Genomic DNA, 15223 nt, shown 5'->3' with positions numbered 1-15223 from the left:
TTTCTGTGATTTATAGTTATCTGTAAACTTGTGTCTGTGGGCTGAAACAAATATTTGTGAAATAGCAGCAGTGTGTTACTAATTACATGTCAGGTTTGTGCACATCATAAATAGCCTTAGCACACTGTTTAAAGAAGGTGACCTCAGCAAGAGGTCATGTTAGGATGTTGCCCCCACATATTGCACATTTAATGGCCGGTGTTGCTGTTTGTCTTCAGTTTTTCAAGTGAGATGGAAACTGATGTTGACTCACTGCATCATTTGAAATGTTTAGCTACCATTAGCATAATACAGTGAGGCATCCCGTATTTAATGTGCCAGAAAAAAAAGACTTGGTACATCCCAGTATTTGAAATGCAGCATGCCAAAATACCAGGAATTTCTTCTGTATCAGTTGCATTTTGCAGCCAGCACCCACACTTTTCTACACAGGATTGTGATAAATGTACTGTTTAATTATAGTTAACCTATTAAAGAGTTCTTCACATTCTTCACGAGGGAGCTCTTGGGAACCAAAGCAAACTATAAGATTTAGCATAAATATTACGTATTGGTCCATTGTAAGAAGGAAAACACATGGATCTTTCAGTATACGAGACACCTTTGAACATGCACCTACACAAACGTTGGGGATATTGTTTTAATTTATGGTTAAAAGTAAAAGAAAAAAATTATTAATTAGCAATAAAACTTTAAGCATTAACATCTTTTTTTCTGGTTCAAAGTGTTACATTTAAATCTGCTTTAGATATTCCCAGTACCTTCTACAGAGCATAGGTGTTCAATTAGACTGTTGCATTGCTGTAAGAACCAATAATCTCATGATTTGGATGAAGCAGACATATATATCATAGATAAGCATATGTCAAAGGAAAAAAAAGAAAATATTTATTTTATTTTTTAATTAATCAAAATTTGTTTTAAACTACATCACAGCTATCAGGGAGATCAATCCCCCCGATCAAAGAGGCTGAAAACCTATCGCTGTATTTAACAGTATCAATGGTCTGATCCAAGTTATCACTCTGTAACTTATTGTTATTAAAAATCTGTTATTCATTATGTGAAGTCAAAGAGACACAATGTTGTCAATGAAGGATGCCTTTAAAAATCTTTAACACTATTAAAGCTGATAATGTGACATTTAAATTAATATATAGTATTTCATACTAATAGCTTTGCTGCAATGCGCATTACTCTACACACTGGTCTTTTACAGTACGTTTTTTGCGTAATTTTTATCTACTTATAGTTAATCTGTTGGTGATGCATTTCCATGTTATTGTAACCCATCTGCTGATTAATCCAGACTTTAGTAATGTTGCTTAGTGCCAAAAATAATAACAAATGCCCCCAGTGTTTATTCCACATAATGTTGCACATGCTGCATATAGATGTAAGGTGAGGTAAACTGAGTAATGAGTAGTAATGTAAAAGGTTAACTGTACTTACTGCAGCCTATTTTTATTGTTACTCATATTCAGTATTACAATGGGTGTAAAATTAGAGGGTGACTTGCTTTTTGGGAAAATGTCAAGTAGCGATTTGAGGAACAGCAGATATTCTGTTATCAGCAGATAACAGAATATTAATCTTTTACAGTATTATATTCCTGCTGTTGCTTGTCAGCATTTAAATAGTACAACTCAGAGGTTTTAAATTTTTACCTTTGGAAAATGTCAACAGAATAACTCATCTTAGAAGAGTTTATACATAATTTAATATTCTACAAAACACATCACAGACTAAGCAAACAAATATAAATGTAAAAGATATTGACAAATATAGTGAATACAATGTAAAGTCTAAATGTATTACTTAATTTAAATTTACTTACAATTATCACTTTCAAATCAACAATTTGTGTCTCAGTTTTCAAACATAGTTACATTATCGTGTGTTAACAACAAAGTTGGTGGTTATGTAGTACAAGTTTAACCATAAAGAGCAAAAAGTTTCCCTACCCATCAGTGGCGGACTGTTAACGTGTCCACTAAGTCTAATATTCTTCTCTGTTCAATTTACATTAGAACTGGATGCTACTTTCTCTTGTTACTCACTAAAATTGTCAGCAGTTGTTTTATACTTCATACTACATTTTTCACAAATGACTTAGTAACTAGCTTGCTAAAACAAGACAGTTTTGTTTCAAATATATGTTCAGTTAAACATTATCAAGATCTTGGATTCGTTTCTTTGTTACCAGAAGACCTTTAATTCACATTGATGTTCCAAGCCTTTGGGACTCTCCTGATAGGATGGACATAATTTTTCCAAAAGATGTCACCTCCTTTAGCAGTTTGATAAAAGTGGTGGCTTCCAAAATGTTCTTGCTTAGGTTGAGATACAGTGATATTCACTTGTATTAGGGGAGAGTACTTATATTGACCTTCTCAGAATCATTCATGTAACATGTGTCTATCTTAATTTTAAGATTTGTCTCCTTATTATTCACCAGATTTGTTAAACCCTAATTTGGCAAATATGGCACTCTCTCAGTCTTGTTTTTTTTTTTTTTTTTTAATTATTGTTCACTTCTAAGTCTTGAATTTTTTAGTTTTGTGACTCATAAAAATAGTCCTACATGACTGACTCACAATAAAATACAATTTACTGACAGTAGAAAGTAAGGACATTTTGCTGGTTTCCTCGTATGAGCACTGCAGGGCAATGAAGGCCACAGGTGAGAGTATCCAGCCAGGCCATGTAAAGAGCACTGGGGCAGTCGCTGTGTGGCACAGGAAGACTCCTACGTGGGGAAGAAAAAAAAATCATTAAATAACAATTACATAAGCAGGGACAGTAAAACAAGAACAAAGTCTGCTACAAGATGGGTAGCTGGATAGTAATAGATTTACATTTTCAGTGCAGTATTAGTTAAATCCTAACGCATGATGGTTTAAGTAAACTGTGTACATATAAATATGGGGACTATGAGGGAAATGGGAGATCCTAACTAACTTTGATTTCTATTAAATATGAATTGTGATATAAACCGTGTACTCACACAAGCACAAGGGCAGTATGTTGTGAATTCCTGCGGATAATTTCATTCAGCCTTACTTTTCTCTCAGACTGTAAATAAAGGAAATACAAGTAAGAAACTGACTTAGTGTCACATAATGTGGGGATATTACACAATCATAAGGCATAGATACATTTAAAATGTTTTACTCTGCACCTTTTGGAAGTCAATGATACACTCACTCACACACACACACACACACACACACACACACACACACACACACACACACACACACACACACCTTTTGTTTGAAGGCCTCAAACTCTTTATCAGATATTTTCCATGGCTCTCTCTGTCTTAGCTCCTGAACTGTGACGCCTGTCTGCTGTTCATCATGCAGCCTGAAGGGGGCGACACTGTCCACAAACCTAGTCATGCTGCAAAGCAAAACACAACTGCTATGAAGAAAAAAAACCACATTCACATAGGTGTGGCTTGTGGTGGTAATTGCAACTTTTTTCCGACATACTTCTTGTCTTGAGGGCGCTTCTCACTGTCTGTCATGACAATAACGTCACTGAAATGTAGACGAAAGCGCTTCAGCAGAGCAATCATTCTGAAACACACAACAGTCCACAAGTTCTCAAGTTCCAGAAATCATAAAGCACCCTTTCCTATTATGTCCACCAAAGGGTCTGAAAGAATTACATCCAAACATAGACATATAAACTGCACAAAAACCTACATTTATTTTTTTTTGAAAAAACAATAAATAAATAAATAATTCCAAATTTGTTGTCTGTTGTAAAATCTTCAAACTGAACATTTTCAGTTCATAGAGGAAAAGAGTAATTCTGAATTCATCTTGATAACCACAAATTTTGCCAATGCAAAAGCCAACACTTCCCCCCCAGGCGAAACAGAGTAAACCTACTCATTACGGCCTTCGTCCATGTTTTGTTCATCTCCGACGATGAAAACCCTGATCTTACAGTTACGCCAATGCTTTCTCCTGGTGATCAGGTAAGGTACTAGTAAAGTCAGTCCTGAAAATAGAAGAAGAGCATGACAGCAGCTAAGAAAACCAGGCCAACTCAAATTTATTTATTTTTTTGTTTATTTATTAGAAGAATAAACTAAAGAGACTCCTCGTTGTTTGTTTGTTTATTTATTGCTACACTGCCAGGCAGGACAGGGGGAAAAAAGAAAGAAAAGCACTTCTGTGGGCTCACCTCCATCATCTGCTATCCAGTAGACATCGATAGACTTTTTCCCCTGGGTGTTCTGAAACACTGTTTTGATTTGATCACTGTTGCTGTTGTCGGACACGTCATCAGCTGCAAACACAAGAGAAAGTGTGTGTTATGTGTGGGCAGTGACTACTGACTTAATAATTAGAAAGTTATAATGCAATCTAAGGTGTGCCAGTGCAATAATGATTTCTTGTTCACTGTCCTCATCATCTCATATATTATCCTAAGCACCATTGCAGTGCATATTAATTTAGGAAGGGAACAATCCATTAGAGGTACTTTAGTCAAATTAAATCAATTTAAAACTTTAATCTTGAACTTTAAGAAATGTAATCATAAATAGACCACTCACTTTATTAGGGTCAGTTTGGAAATTACAGACTGGAAATCTTATTTAAATCCGATATCCTTTTCAGTTCTAAGAAAAATCCCTTCCCGTACTTTAGTTGCAATCACAGTAGTTATGATTTACAGATTCTGACTTAAAATTTAACGTGACCTGGTACAGTAATCTAATATGTACTTATGCACACTTGTAGCTCTTACCCGATTCCCTGTCTGGAGACTGATGGTCATAATTTTCAGCAGATTCATCAAGCTCAAAGCCCTGGTTTACTAAAAAAAAGAAAAGAAAAATATGTTGTCAACCACTGTTAAGCACTTAGAGAATGTTCTACTTATTTATACTCATCAGACCTTCACAATCAAACTGGTCAGAGATGTCCAGCCCGTCCATCATCCTCAAGATACACAAACAGAAGTTGGCGTCAAATGTATCACTGAAGAAAAGCAAGAGAAGATGAGTAAGTTGAGAAGACTTTGTTCTATTGCAACTATTCTTTAGGCTATTTTATAAATAATATATTTTACACTGCCTTACAAAGACAGTAAAAATATACACATAATATAAAATAAATAGAATAGAAATACTAATTAAAAATCCACAAGAAAATACATGATTTTTTCATATCTATTAAATGCACCATTAAAGGACCATCTTACTATATGGTGTTAATGTAATCTTCAATGCTTTCAGGTGAACTCTCCCTCCAGTTTGACTTGAAGCCAAGGACCAGAGTGTTGGGCTTCAGCTTGCCAAGACCAGAGGCCTTTGAACAAAAAGCATAAAAGCCAGGTACAGGTAAGTATACAAACTAGTTCTAATGGCAGAAACATGCTAATAGTAATATTAATAATTTGTTGGTAACTTTTGGGGCATCTAAAGTCACATTACACCACAACAATATTAACTAGATACCTGCATTAAGTATCGAGCTCCAGTTCTGAGGCTCTCAGCTGTAAATGGAGTATAAAATGAACGCACTTTCCTCTTGTTCATCCATTTAACTAGCTGATCTGTAGCATCTTGTGGTCGCGTCTGCCTCTCAGACTCCTGGAAAAGGAACTCAGGAACTCACATATCCAATTACAACAAAGGATAACTCTAAAAAGTGTTTGGTGTGGCTATTTTACCACAAGAATACTAATAATTTATTTTGTTTTCTTGTAGAAAAAGCTGAGTGGATGTCTCACCATAATAATATCGCCACAGATCATAAGACTTATATGTTTTGTGAATGAGCCAACAAAATCCACCAGTGCAGGTCGCTGGTTTGGAGGTCCAGTGAGGACTAGACACTGTGGTCTGAAAAAAAGACATTAGGGATCAAAGAGGAAGCTCCCTGCCCACTGTATGTATATATATATATATATATATATATATATATATATATATATATATATATATATATATATATATGCGCATACATATGTATATGTATGTACTCTCCTTACCCCTTGAGACAACAGGTAAATATACAGATATTTTCTAAGATGTAAATGGAATAAAACTGTTGGATGGATGAAGGTCAGTAAATATAAATCTATTAATACAATTAGAAAAGAGAGCACTAACGAGTACACTTATAGACTTCAGCACTCGTTCATGTTTCATGAAAAGCTTTGACTTGTTAAACTGAAATTTTAGATCACTCACCTAAAATTCTTAACGTGATCCTCCACACCAGTAAGTGAGACAGAGTATGACAAAGCCATGTTGTATGTGCCTGCTTGGACTGACGAACCCCAATTTACCTCTGTTAATTTCAAAAGACACTTATATGAGAAATGCAAAATACAGAAAAAGAAGTGTAAAGTACACTTAGATGCATTGTATTCTATTTATGAATCTGAGGCATGTTATTCTAACCAAAGTACTGCTCAGTTCCAACTTACGCTCAAAAACTTATGGTTTTTGACTCACTTGGTTTATTGTAGTTGATGTATCCAAACAAAAAGAAGATTATACAGAAGGTGATTAGAGCAGCCCACCAGGTAAACAGGAACATCAGAACCACAGATATCACTGCTCCAAACAGAGCCGTCCATTTACTGTAGTAGTGAAATGAGGGCCTCCAACCTACAGGAGGAGTCGGTGAGAAAAGGATTATGAAGTGGCACAGGGAGACTTTGTAATGCTACATGGCCAGAACTCTGATCCCAATGTCCACCCATTATGGCCTACATTTACATTATGTATGATTTCTTGTGTTTGTTTTTTAGGCATTACCAGCAACCTGCTGTTAAATGTTATAGAGCTTTGAATTGTACGTAGTTGATTTTGTTAAAATAGAAACACATTGACTCTCTTGCCAAAATTTTAACTAGAGAACTGTCATGCACTTAATCTCACAGCGGGTTAGATCTATGTGGACCTCTGTGTACGGAGATTTCTCCAATATAACTTGGTATGATAAATACAATTTTGGTAGAATTGATTTGAATGTTACATAAAACCTTGTCTTACCATCACTGGTTGTAGGAGCAATATGAGTTTTCACTGAAGTCAGATGGATGACTCTTTTCCACACTAAGCTGCATATAAACAATTTGTTTTTTCTTCCGACCTCATAATGGGGGTCTGTTTAATTTTGGGGCCAAGCAGGAATAAACTGGTGAGTGGTGGTTGTGTATGTGGGCATTTGTGCGCATGCTAAACTGTGGAAAATCTGGCTGTCACATGCTTTTATAGAGTAGCAAACTCTCTTATTAGTGTGACTGAACAAAATGTACTAAACCTTAGAAATGACCAAAACTAATGGTTTAATGTGAATGTGTTTAATATTGAGTATAGCTTAATTACTGAATATGTTACTCACCTGGGGAGTTGGTGATTGAAGCATGAAAGCAGCTAAAGTTTATAAGGCTGTAGGAACACAGGAAGAAGTTGGAGATGAGAGCTGCAATGGTGTTCAGCTCCGCTGTAATGACACAGAGAAGAGAGTATTTAAAACCACACTACAAATTTAGAGCTGACAAGACATTTTATATGGGAATCACAACATTAGTAAGAGGTGAAAATGTGTTAGCCATGTTGATCACACCCACCAATTAGAATGAAGGCCACAGCAATGATGTAGCATAGCACATAAGCCCGGAGCGGCTCATCATTTTTCCCATAACCCTTTGCAAAGAACCCAATGTATGGGTATAAGTTGTCTTTGCACAGACACTGATAGAGAGAACATAAAACATAAACAAAAAAGTGAGACTTTACTATATTTACACAAACTTTCATTAATCAAACATTTGAGCTATAAGATGATAGCTGACTTTTTAACTGTCCTCCATGTTTTTGCTCCTTTAAAATGTGAATACACTTGAGCAATGATTTTAAAGCTACATGAGATCATGCTGTTTGCTTGTTCCACTTTAGTTTACCTTATTAATCGTTTCCTTTATACTGCAGGTGACTTTAAAAATCATTAATTATAACTAAATCATTAGCAGATTCAAAATGTGCCCATTATTGTGTCAAAAAGAGAGCGGTTTTGTTTGTAAAGTCCAGGTAAACTGGTCTCTAATACAGCAATATTAGGTACATTGAAATTATAATAATGGATTCATATTTTGTTCACCAATAAAAGTACAAATGAATGCATAATGAATGCAATAGGAAAAAAGTTAATGGATTTCTCACCTGAAAGACTTTAGGGGCAGAGACAAGAAATCCAAGAGCAGAGGACAAGCTGGCTGCAAATACCCCAGCAGTGATGAGGTAGTAGAAACCAGAAGCCTGGCCCAAGACCTGGTTTGAGTCATCATTAAGTATAAGACAAACCAGAATAAAGTTTTAAATACAATGAATATAGCAGGAATATTGACAAAGAGTTAAAGATTTAACCAAAATGTGCTTTTGTTTGGTTTAGTGTCTTTCTTCCCAATAACAAAAAGGAGAAAAAAAAGAAAAAAAATGTGGCTAACTGAATAAACTAGTACCTTTGAATTGTTGTCCAGACCATATTTGCAATTCTTTTGCTGTATACAATCTGTGAAGTTCCAGCCCATTTTACATCCAAGCCCCACACAACCATCAGTGAGATTTCCGGTCAGGATATCAGTCATATTTCCAGAAGCATCTCTCACTACACATGATGCTAGAGGAAAAGTACAGATTTTAATATAATTTTCATGGATAACCATGAAAATTTATTCACTCCCAAAAAGGCTGTATTGATCTCAGTTTGTGCTACTACCGGAAACCTGTTTCAGATAACAAGTCCCCAGCTTTATAACTTATAGAGTGCCAGGTTAAACACCTTCAGCCTCTGTCTTGTATTAATTAAATTATTTATACCTATTTAGATCAAATATGTATGAACTGGGTAACTTACCGACTGTGACAGAGATCATTAAATAGCTAATAGTAGTCCAAAAAATAGCCATGAGGGTGCCTTTGGGGATAGCAGTAGCAGGGTCCTGAGATAGGAAATACAATTAATATAAAACATTATGAAACGATGCATTCATATATTTCCTTTAAGGAGCATTTCTCTTTTATTTCCCTCATACTTTAAGGTCTCCAGAGATGTTGGCACCAGACAGGATGCCAATAGCAGAGGGAAAGAAAATGGCAAACATCTGGAAAAAGTTGGCTTCATTTCCTCTCCAGTTTGGTGTCAGGTTTTCTAAGAAGATCTCAGCTGGAAAACATACCAGGTACAATATTAGGAAGTTATGAAAGAAGGAAAGAAAGATGGAAGAATCAAACAAATCAATTATTCGATGTGGTTTTTAAGACTATAGATTGTTGAGAGAAACCTAAACTTACTGCGGTATCCAAAGATACCCTGTGCCTGCTTTTCTATATTGGGAGGAATAAATGTGCCCACAAAGTAGTTGGATAATGAAACCAGAAGAACTAAGAAGAACAAAATCTGGGTCTGAGAGAAAAAGACAAATAAAGAAATCAAAAAGGAAGAGAAGTTGTTAAGAGCCAAAACTTTGTCCAAGTACAGCTGTCATGTTGAATATCAAAATGTGCTGCTCACCTTAGACTCCCACTCCATTCCAGCCAATGAAATCAGCAGAAGAACCGTAACAGTGATCACGCCCACAATACGGACATCGTTGATTGAATCAACCATGACAACACCAAACTCCTACATCAATTAACCAAATTTAGGTTCTGTTGCATAGCATTTTAGTATGAAATATTATTTACATTATATATAATATGACATCTTCTATTACAAAAACAAATCTACCATCCATTTAATACCACAAAGCACTTTCAATACATTTTACCTGCATTAGATCACGGGCCACCTCTGCAAAACCAACAGTATTGAGTGCACAAGCCAAAGCATTGGCAAAGGAAAAAACCACCCCAATTGGTCCTCCAATTTCTGGACCCAGAGTGCGGGAGATCATGAAGTATGCCCCACCTGCAAATTATTTCAGACAAACAAGATTGTTAGAACATATCCTAAATACAATGCTAGATCCTACATACACATTTGAAAAATTACAATTCTGAGCTCAGCTGCAGAATTGTTATGCAGATTAAGAGGCCCAACCATTTTTTAAAGGTGTCCCAAGTATTCTCATATTTTCAGATTCAAACTGTATATGAGGTTTATTTGTCTGATTTCCTATTTTGAAGTGTGACTAACCTGAGATCACCCTCCCATTAGTGGCAATGGCAGAGATGGAGAGGGCAGTTACTGAGGTCACCGTCACAGATATCAGGATAATAAGCCAGGTCAACACTAACGTAAGAAGAATAAAGTTAGGACTCATTAAAAATCACATTTACCTTACATGCAAATCCATATCTGAGTGTATATATTTTAGAATATGTACTTTAATACTTACTTACATTTATTCATCCCAATGAATAAATGTAGTAACTGTGTGCTAAAAAAACAACCAGACTCATACATAGTCAGCACTTTAAAAAACAGCTCACTTTTCAAACAAGGAAACTAGCACTTCTCCCAATCCCATATTTTCATTTCCTGGTGAAGTTACTATACTTGACTTCATTTGTCAATATTTAGATATCATTTTTTTCCCTTCTTTTCAAACTTTCACGCTTTCCTATGATAAAGCTCTACGAACAATGTGCTCATGTTGATATGATTAAGAAACTAACTAAATCAACATGACCCAGAGATAAGACTATATGAACAGGCGTGGGGAATTTTTTACAAGAAAATGAAAGCAAAAGGAAAAGAACTGAACAAATGGAGGAGCAAATGAACTGATTACTCACAAATGCCTGCCTGAGAAGTGATCCAGGACAGGCGGAGGAACAGGATTACTCCCCAAATATTAAGCATACAACGAACCTGTGACCAAAATGAAAGTAATATGTTTTTAATTAACAGATCTTAAGAGTGATCAAGATCAATGATTTTGTGTATTTTTAAACTTTCTGCAGGACCAGTGGATGCAAAGACCCAGAAGTTTTACTTACCATAACTCCAACAACCCAGCCAAATCTAGCAGGAGCTTTCTCCTCAGAACCTTGAGCCTCTTCACTTCCAGCATCTGTGGCCGAAATGTCACAAGCTCCTGGATCTGTGTTGGTGTTTCCTCCCTCCACTTCCTGAAAATAGTATAGAAAATAATACATTGTGAATCAACCAGAAGTTGAGGGCAGAGGCCGTGGTATTCCTATTAAGGCTGGCTCATGGGACATGGAACATCGCCTCTTAAATGGGTAAAGAGTCTGAGGTAGCGTGTGAGGTTGAGAGATACTGGCTAGACATATTCAGACTCACCTCAATGTACATCTTGGACTCTGGTGCCACTCTGGTGGAGTGGGGCTGAACTCTTTTCCAATCTGTAGTTGCCTCAGTAATATATGGCAGGCAGGGGTAGGTACACCCTGGTGTGCTGCTTGTATGTTGGGGCTTTCCCCAGTGGACAGTGGGAGTTGTTTCTCCATAGCTCCTGGATGTCATTTGTGCTTATGTGGTGAAGGACAGTCTCAGCATTCACTGGTGAGATGCTGAAGGGTGCCCCAACTGGGGACTCCATTGTTCTACTGGGAGGCTTGTACGCTTACATTGTTAATGAAAGGGGGACCTGAAGTGCCATGATTGGGAAGAACAGATTGCCTGATCTGACTCCAAGTGATGTTCTGTTGCTGTTATTGTTATGTCACCCATAAGGGTGTTCATGCATGCACATGTCATTAGGACACCCTACGTTGCAGGGTTGATGATGGATTTTTTAATTGTATTACCACATCGCTTGTGATTATACGCTGAACAGTTCAGAAAGCCCAGTTTTTACTGCTAATTGGAAAGGTTGATGTTCAATCCCTGGCTGCTCCAGCCTACAAGCCAAAGTATCCTTGGGGAAAATACTGAACCCCAAGTTCTATATGAATGTGTCTGAGTCTTAGATAGAAAGCACTTAAGCATAGAAAAGTGTTTGCTCTGTGGCATTTGAATGAGGTGTGTTGGTTCCATTTGACCATGTCACTCACGGGATTCTCTGGGAAGTGCTTTGGGAGTGTGGGGCATTTGGCCTGTTGTATTGCCAGCAGTAACTCGGAGGGTTTTGGACATCCTCAGGGCTGTCCTTTATCATCAATTCTGAGCATAATTTTATTGGACAGATTTTCTAGGTTATGAGGCAAAAGACATCTGCTTTGTTGGTCTCAGGATCTCGTCTCTGCTTTTTGCAGACAATGTTTTAGTTGGGTAGTAGCGTGGCCTCCCTTATGGTGCCCACCCATTCACAAAATGTTTATTGTACAGGTTTTTGGTCATTTACCTTTTGTTTGCAGAAGGCATGTGTGTTGACTAATACTATTTCCACAGTCCCTGCAGGACTGGTAAACACTATAACAATTCTTTACTAACTTGCCTCAGAGGCAGGGCTTAGTCCAAAGCCCTGTTGAACGTGTATGTCCAGTTTTGTTAAAAGTTTCGCTTATTTCTCATTAATAATCGTCACAAAATAAATGAATAAAATAAATAAATAAATAAGTTTTTGCATTAACAACTTTACTGTAAAATTATATCCCTTGCCTACTGTGTTTTTTTTAGACCTGTGAGAATCATTTCACTGTTTGTAGAGGCCAAACATTTCATTTCCTAGGGGGGTTAATTCCCCCCAGGTGGTGTTACTGTCAATACGTGATTCTTAAAAGACAGCAGCAATGAGAAAATGCTCCCAGAAGTGGAAAACTCACATCGAATGCTTTGCGGAGAACCTCCAGGGAAGGTCTGCTCCTTGCCTGCTGGTGTGGCAGCGTGCTGGCATAGTGCTCCAGCTGTGGCAGCAGGTCTATGGTGCTATAGAAGGAAGATCTCCGCAACTCTATTCTTGAGTCCCGCTGCTCTGATGTACTGTTAGAGGGAAAAACATGTGAACTGAGAAACTATAGCAAAGATTAGTAAATGCGGAAAACATATCTATGATGGTAGGTTTTAGTTCCTTTAATGGACATTTGATTCTATTAATTTCTTCCTTCCTTCCTTCCTGAAAATGTTTTTTTTATTATTATTATAATTTTGCAAGTTCCATTTTTTTCAAACAGCAGAATGGAAATTATGCTGAGGTGGAAAATAAAAATAGACACAAGTTGATAACACAAACCTTGAACCCTCCTCAGAGATAATGATCGCTGGAGGAATTTGGTGGCTTGCACCTTCTCTTCTGTTGTTGGTCTCAAAATGGTGTGAAGAGTACCTGGGAGGTCCTTCTTCACCAACTGAGAACTGGACATGGTGGCGAGTACCTTGACCCACTATGGGACTTTTGGATGTGAACTGCCCCATTAAAAGACCAATTAAATCCTTTGGAACAATATGGAGAGCAGTTAGAAGTGCTGATTCATATTTGTTAACAAGATTTAAATGTGTGTGATTTTCTGTTTTCTATTTTTCAACAGACATTCAAAATGGGAGTTTATAATTGCTAATATTATTTTGTATAATATTAATAATATTATCAACATTTATATTTAATCATATGATTTTACCTTTAGCTTTGTGTTCAATAAAGAAAATTGAAAAACTATATTAACCTTTTCAGCTTAGCACTTTGTACCAATTGTCTTATTCTAGGCATATATGGCATGCAGGGTAGAATAAGGTATTAATTCTCTGTCGTTTTGGTAGAAAAAGCAACACATGCTATAGTCATTTTATTTATCCCTGAACAAACATCTTAATGAAAATACTGAAAACTGAGAAATGAAAGTTATCTTATTGTGAATATAAAAAAGCTTGTAAGAAAAATTCAGCAGGATTAGATGTAATTTTGTGCAGTGGGTGAGTACAGATAATGATTCACCCTTACAAAAGAAGCTCATTTGAGTAATTACTCTCATAATAGTTCAGTTATAAATGCAACATCAGTGTGTGCTAATGTCTTATTTCTAAAGGACATGAACCTGGATAAGAAATAACCTTCACCAAAGCAGAATATTCTTAACTCATGTTAGTATTTTGTCATTATTATTGGAATTCATATCCCATATAATATATTCTCAAATGTGGTTGAAATACTACACTAGCTACAATATATTACAATGAAGTACTGGTAAAAGTATCGTGTAAATTACAGATCATATGTGCAGAAATCATTTCGACTGATGGATTATGTGTCAAAGGAGAAAATAGTTGTTTGCAATGATGTTTAGTTTAGTATTAAAACTCACAAAAGTACACATTAGTATAAATATTACATGTTGTTAAACCTTTGACATAATAACTTTTACATCTAAAAAAAATTAACTCCTTTATAGAAAATGTTAAACCAAAAGCAGTACTTACAGTGCCTTTCTTTGCTTGTTGAATGAAGAGGGAAAATCAGCCTTTGTTCATTTCACAGTGAAATAATTGGAATTTATACTGTCAGTGAGGTAGGTGACATCCCCTCCCATTTACCTCATCCCCCTCCTTACAGGCAAAAACTCACACACATACACTAATTTTCTTGCCTACACACACACACACACACACACACGCACACACACACACACACACACACACCATAAATGTTTATCTGAGTTGTGTTATCTGAAACACAAATAAGTTATTATATTGGGTTTTGGATAAAAATTAACAGATTGTTGTTATTATAATAATATTTGTTTTTCCAATACTTCTCAATACCTTAACCTCTACTGTTATCCATTTTCAATATCAGGTTCTAGTACCTGTCCTCTTAGAAAACACTTGGTTATACAGCATAAGAAACCTGTGTTTCATGCAGAAGCAGAGTGTGGAGTAACAGAAGAGTGATTGGGTTCTGCTGAAGCAACTAAAGATGAAAAATCGAAATATTTTTCGTAGAATACTTTTTGAATGATCTTCTGGCTTTTATCTAATCAGAAGTAGAGAAAAAAGAAAGAATTTTTTTTAAAAAAAGCAAAACATTAGGTAACAAAGTACCCTACCAATGATCTTTTCTACAGGAAATTTTTTTTTTTATTTCCAATAAAAATCTTTATTTCCAAAAACAAAGAGCTAAAAACCCGATTTTAATTTTGTTTGCAAAAAAGTTAGAAATAACTGTGTTATTTAAAATAATAACTGTAGAACTAACATAACAAAGTTAATACGTTTCAAGATGAGTAACACAGCTGATCTGTGACTCAGCCTACATGCTTTTCATCAGCTATCAGTGTCAATAATGCACAGGAAGGAACTTTCACAATGACTGCACTAAACGTTTTCAGGAACTCTTCTTCTCT

At 36.1% G+C, this 15223-nt stretch overlaps 1 protein-coding gene and 1 long non-coding RNA gene across 2 annotated transcripts in view; one reads left to right on the top strand and one right to left on the bottom strand.

The window, feature by feature from the left end:
* LOC146522353 (uncharacterized) overlaps positions 1–15223 on the top strand; it is a 118983-nt gene that overhangs the window by 78157 nt on the left and 25603 nt on the right. The gene's annotated exons all lie outside the window — the stretch shown is intronic.
* On the bottom strand, positions 1757–14880 carry LOC146522356 (solute carrier family 12 member 3-like). Its single transcript, XM_085137239.1, has 27 exons — positions 13120–14880; positions 12713–12869; positions 10982–11113; positions 10778–10853; positions 10176–10271; positions 9808–9947; positions 9552–9662; positions 9332–9443; positions 9073–9203; positions 8895–8979; positions 8500–8657; positions 8201–8308; positions 7609–7732; positions 7380–7481; positions 6485–6640; positions 6218–6317; positions 5755–5866; positions 5480–5614; positions 5224–5330; positions 4918–5000; positions 4768–4836; positions 4201–4305; positions 3903–4014; positions 3498–3584; positions 3270–3405; positions 3008–3075; positions 1757–2749 (listed from the first exon to the last, which is right to left on the bottom strand). The coding sequence occupies exons 1-27, from the start codon at positions 13299–13301 to the stop codon at positions 2611–2613; spliced, it is 3123 nt and encodes a 1040-aa protein (XP_084993365.1). The 5' UTR covers positions 13302–14880; the 3' UTR covers positions 1757–2610.

Source organism: Neolamprologus multifasciatus, chromosome 3, assembly GCF_963576455.1.
Source record: "Neolamprologus multifasciatus chromosome 3, fNeoMul1.2, whole genome shotgun sequence".
Taxonomy (NCBI): Eukaryota; Metazoa; Chordata; class Actinopteri; order Cichliformes; family Cichlidae; genus Neolamprologus; species Neolamprologus multifasciatus.
The sequence above is the reverse complement of the archived record's forward strand: the minus strand, read 5'-3'. Positions and strand labels throughout refer to the sequence as shown.

Coding starts and splice junctions, on each gene's coding strand:
- LOC146522356 (XM_085137239.1), bottom strand. CDS start 13,301: ATGGGGCAGTTCACATCCAAAAGTCCCATAGTGGGTCAAGGTACTCGC. Junction 7,733..8,200: donor CTGCCCCTAAAGTCTTTCAG/GTGAGAAATCCA, acceptor TCTCTCTATCAG/TGTCTGTGCAAAGACAACTT. Junction 4,306..4,767: donor GTCTCCAGACAGGGAATCGG/GTAAGAGCTACA, acceptor TTGTGTTTGCAG/CTGATGACGTGTCCGACAAC.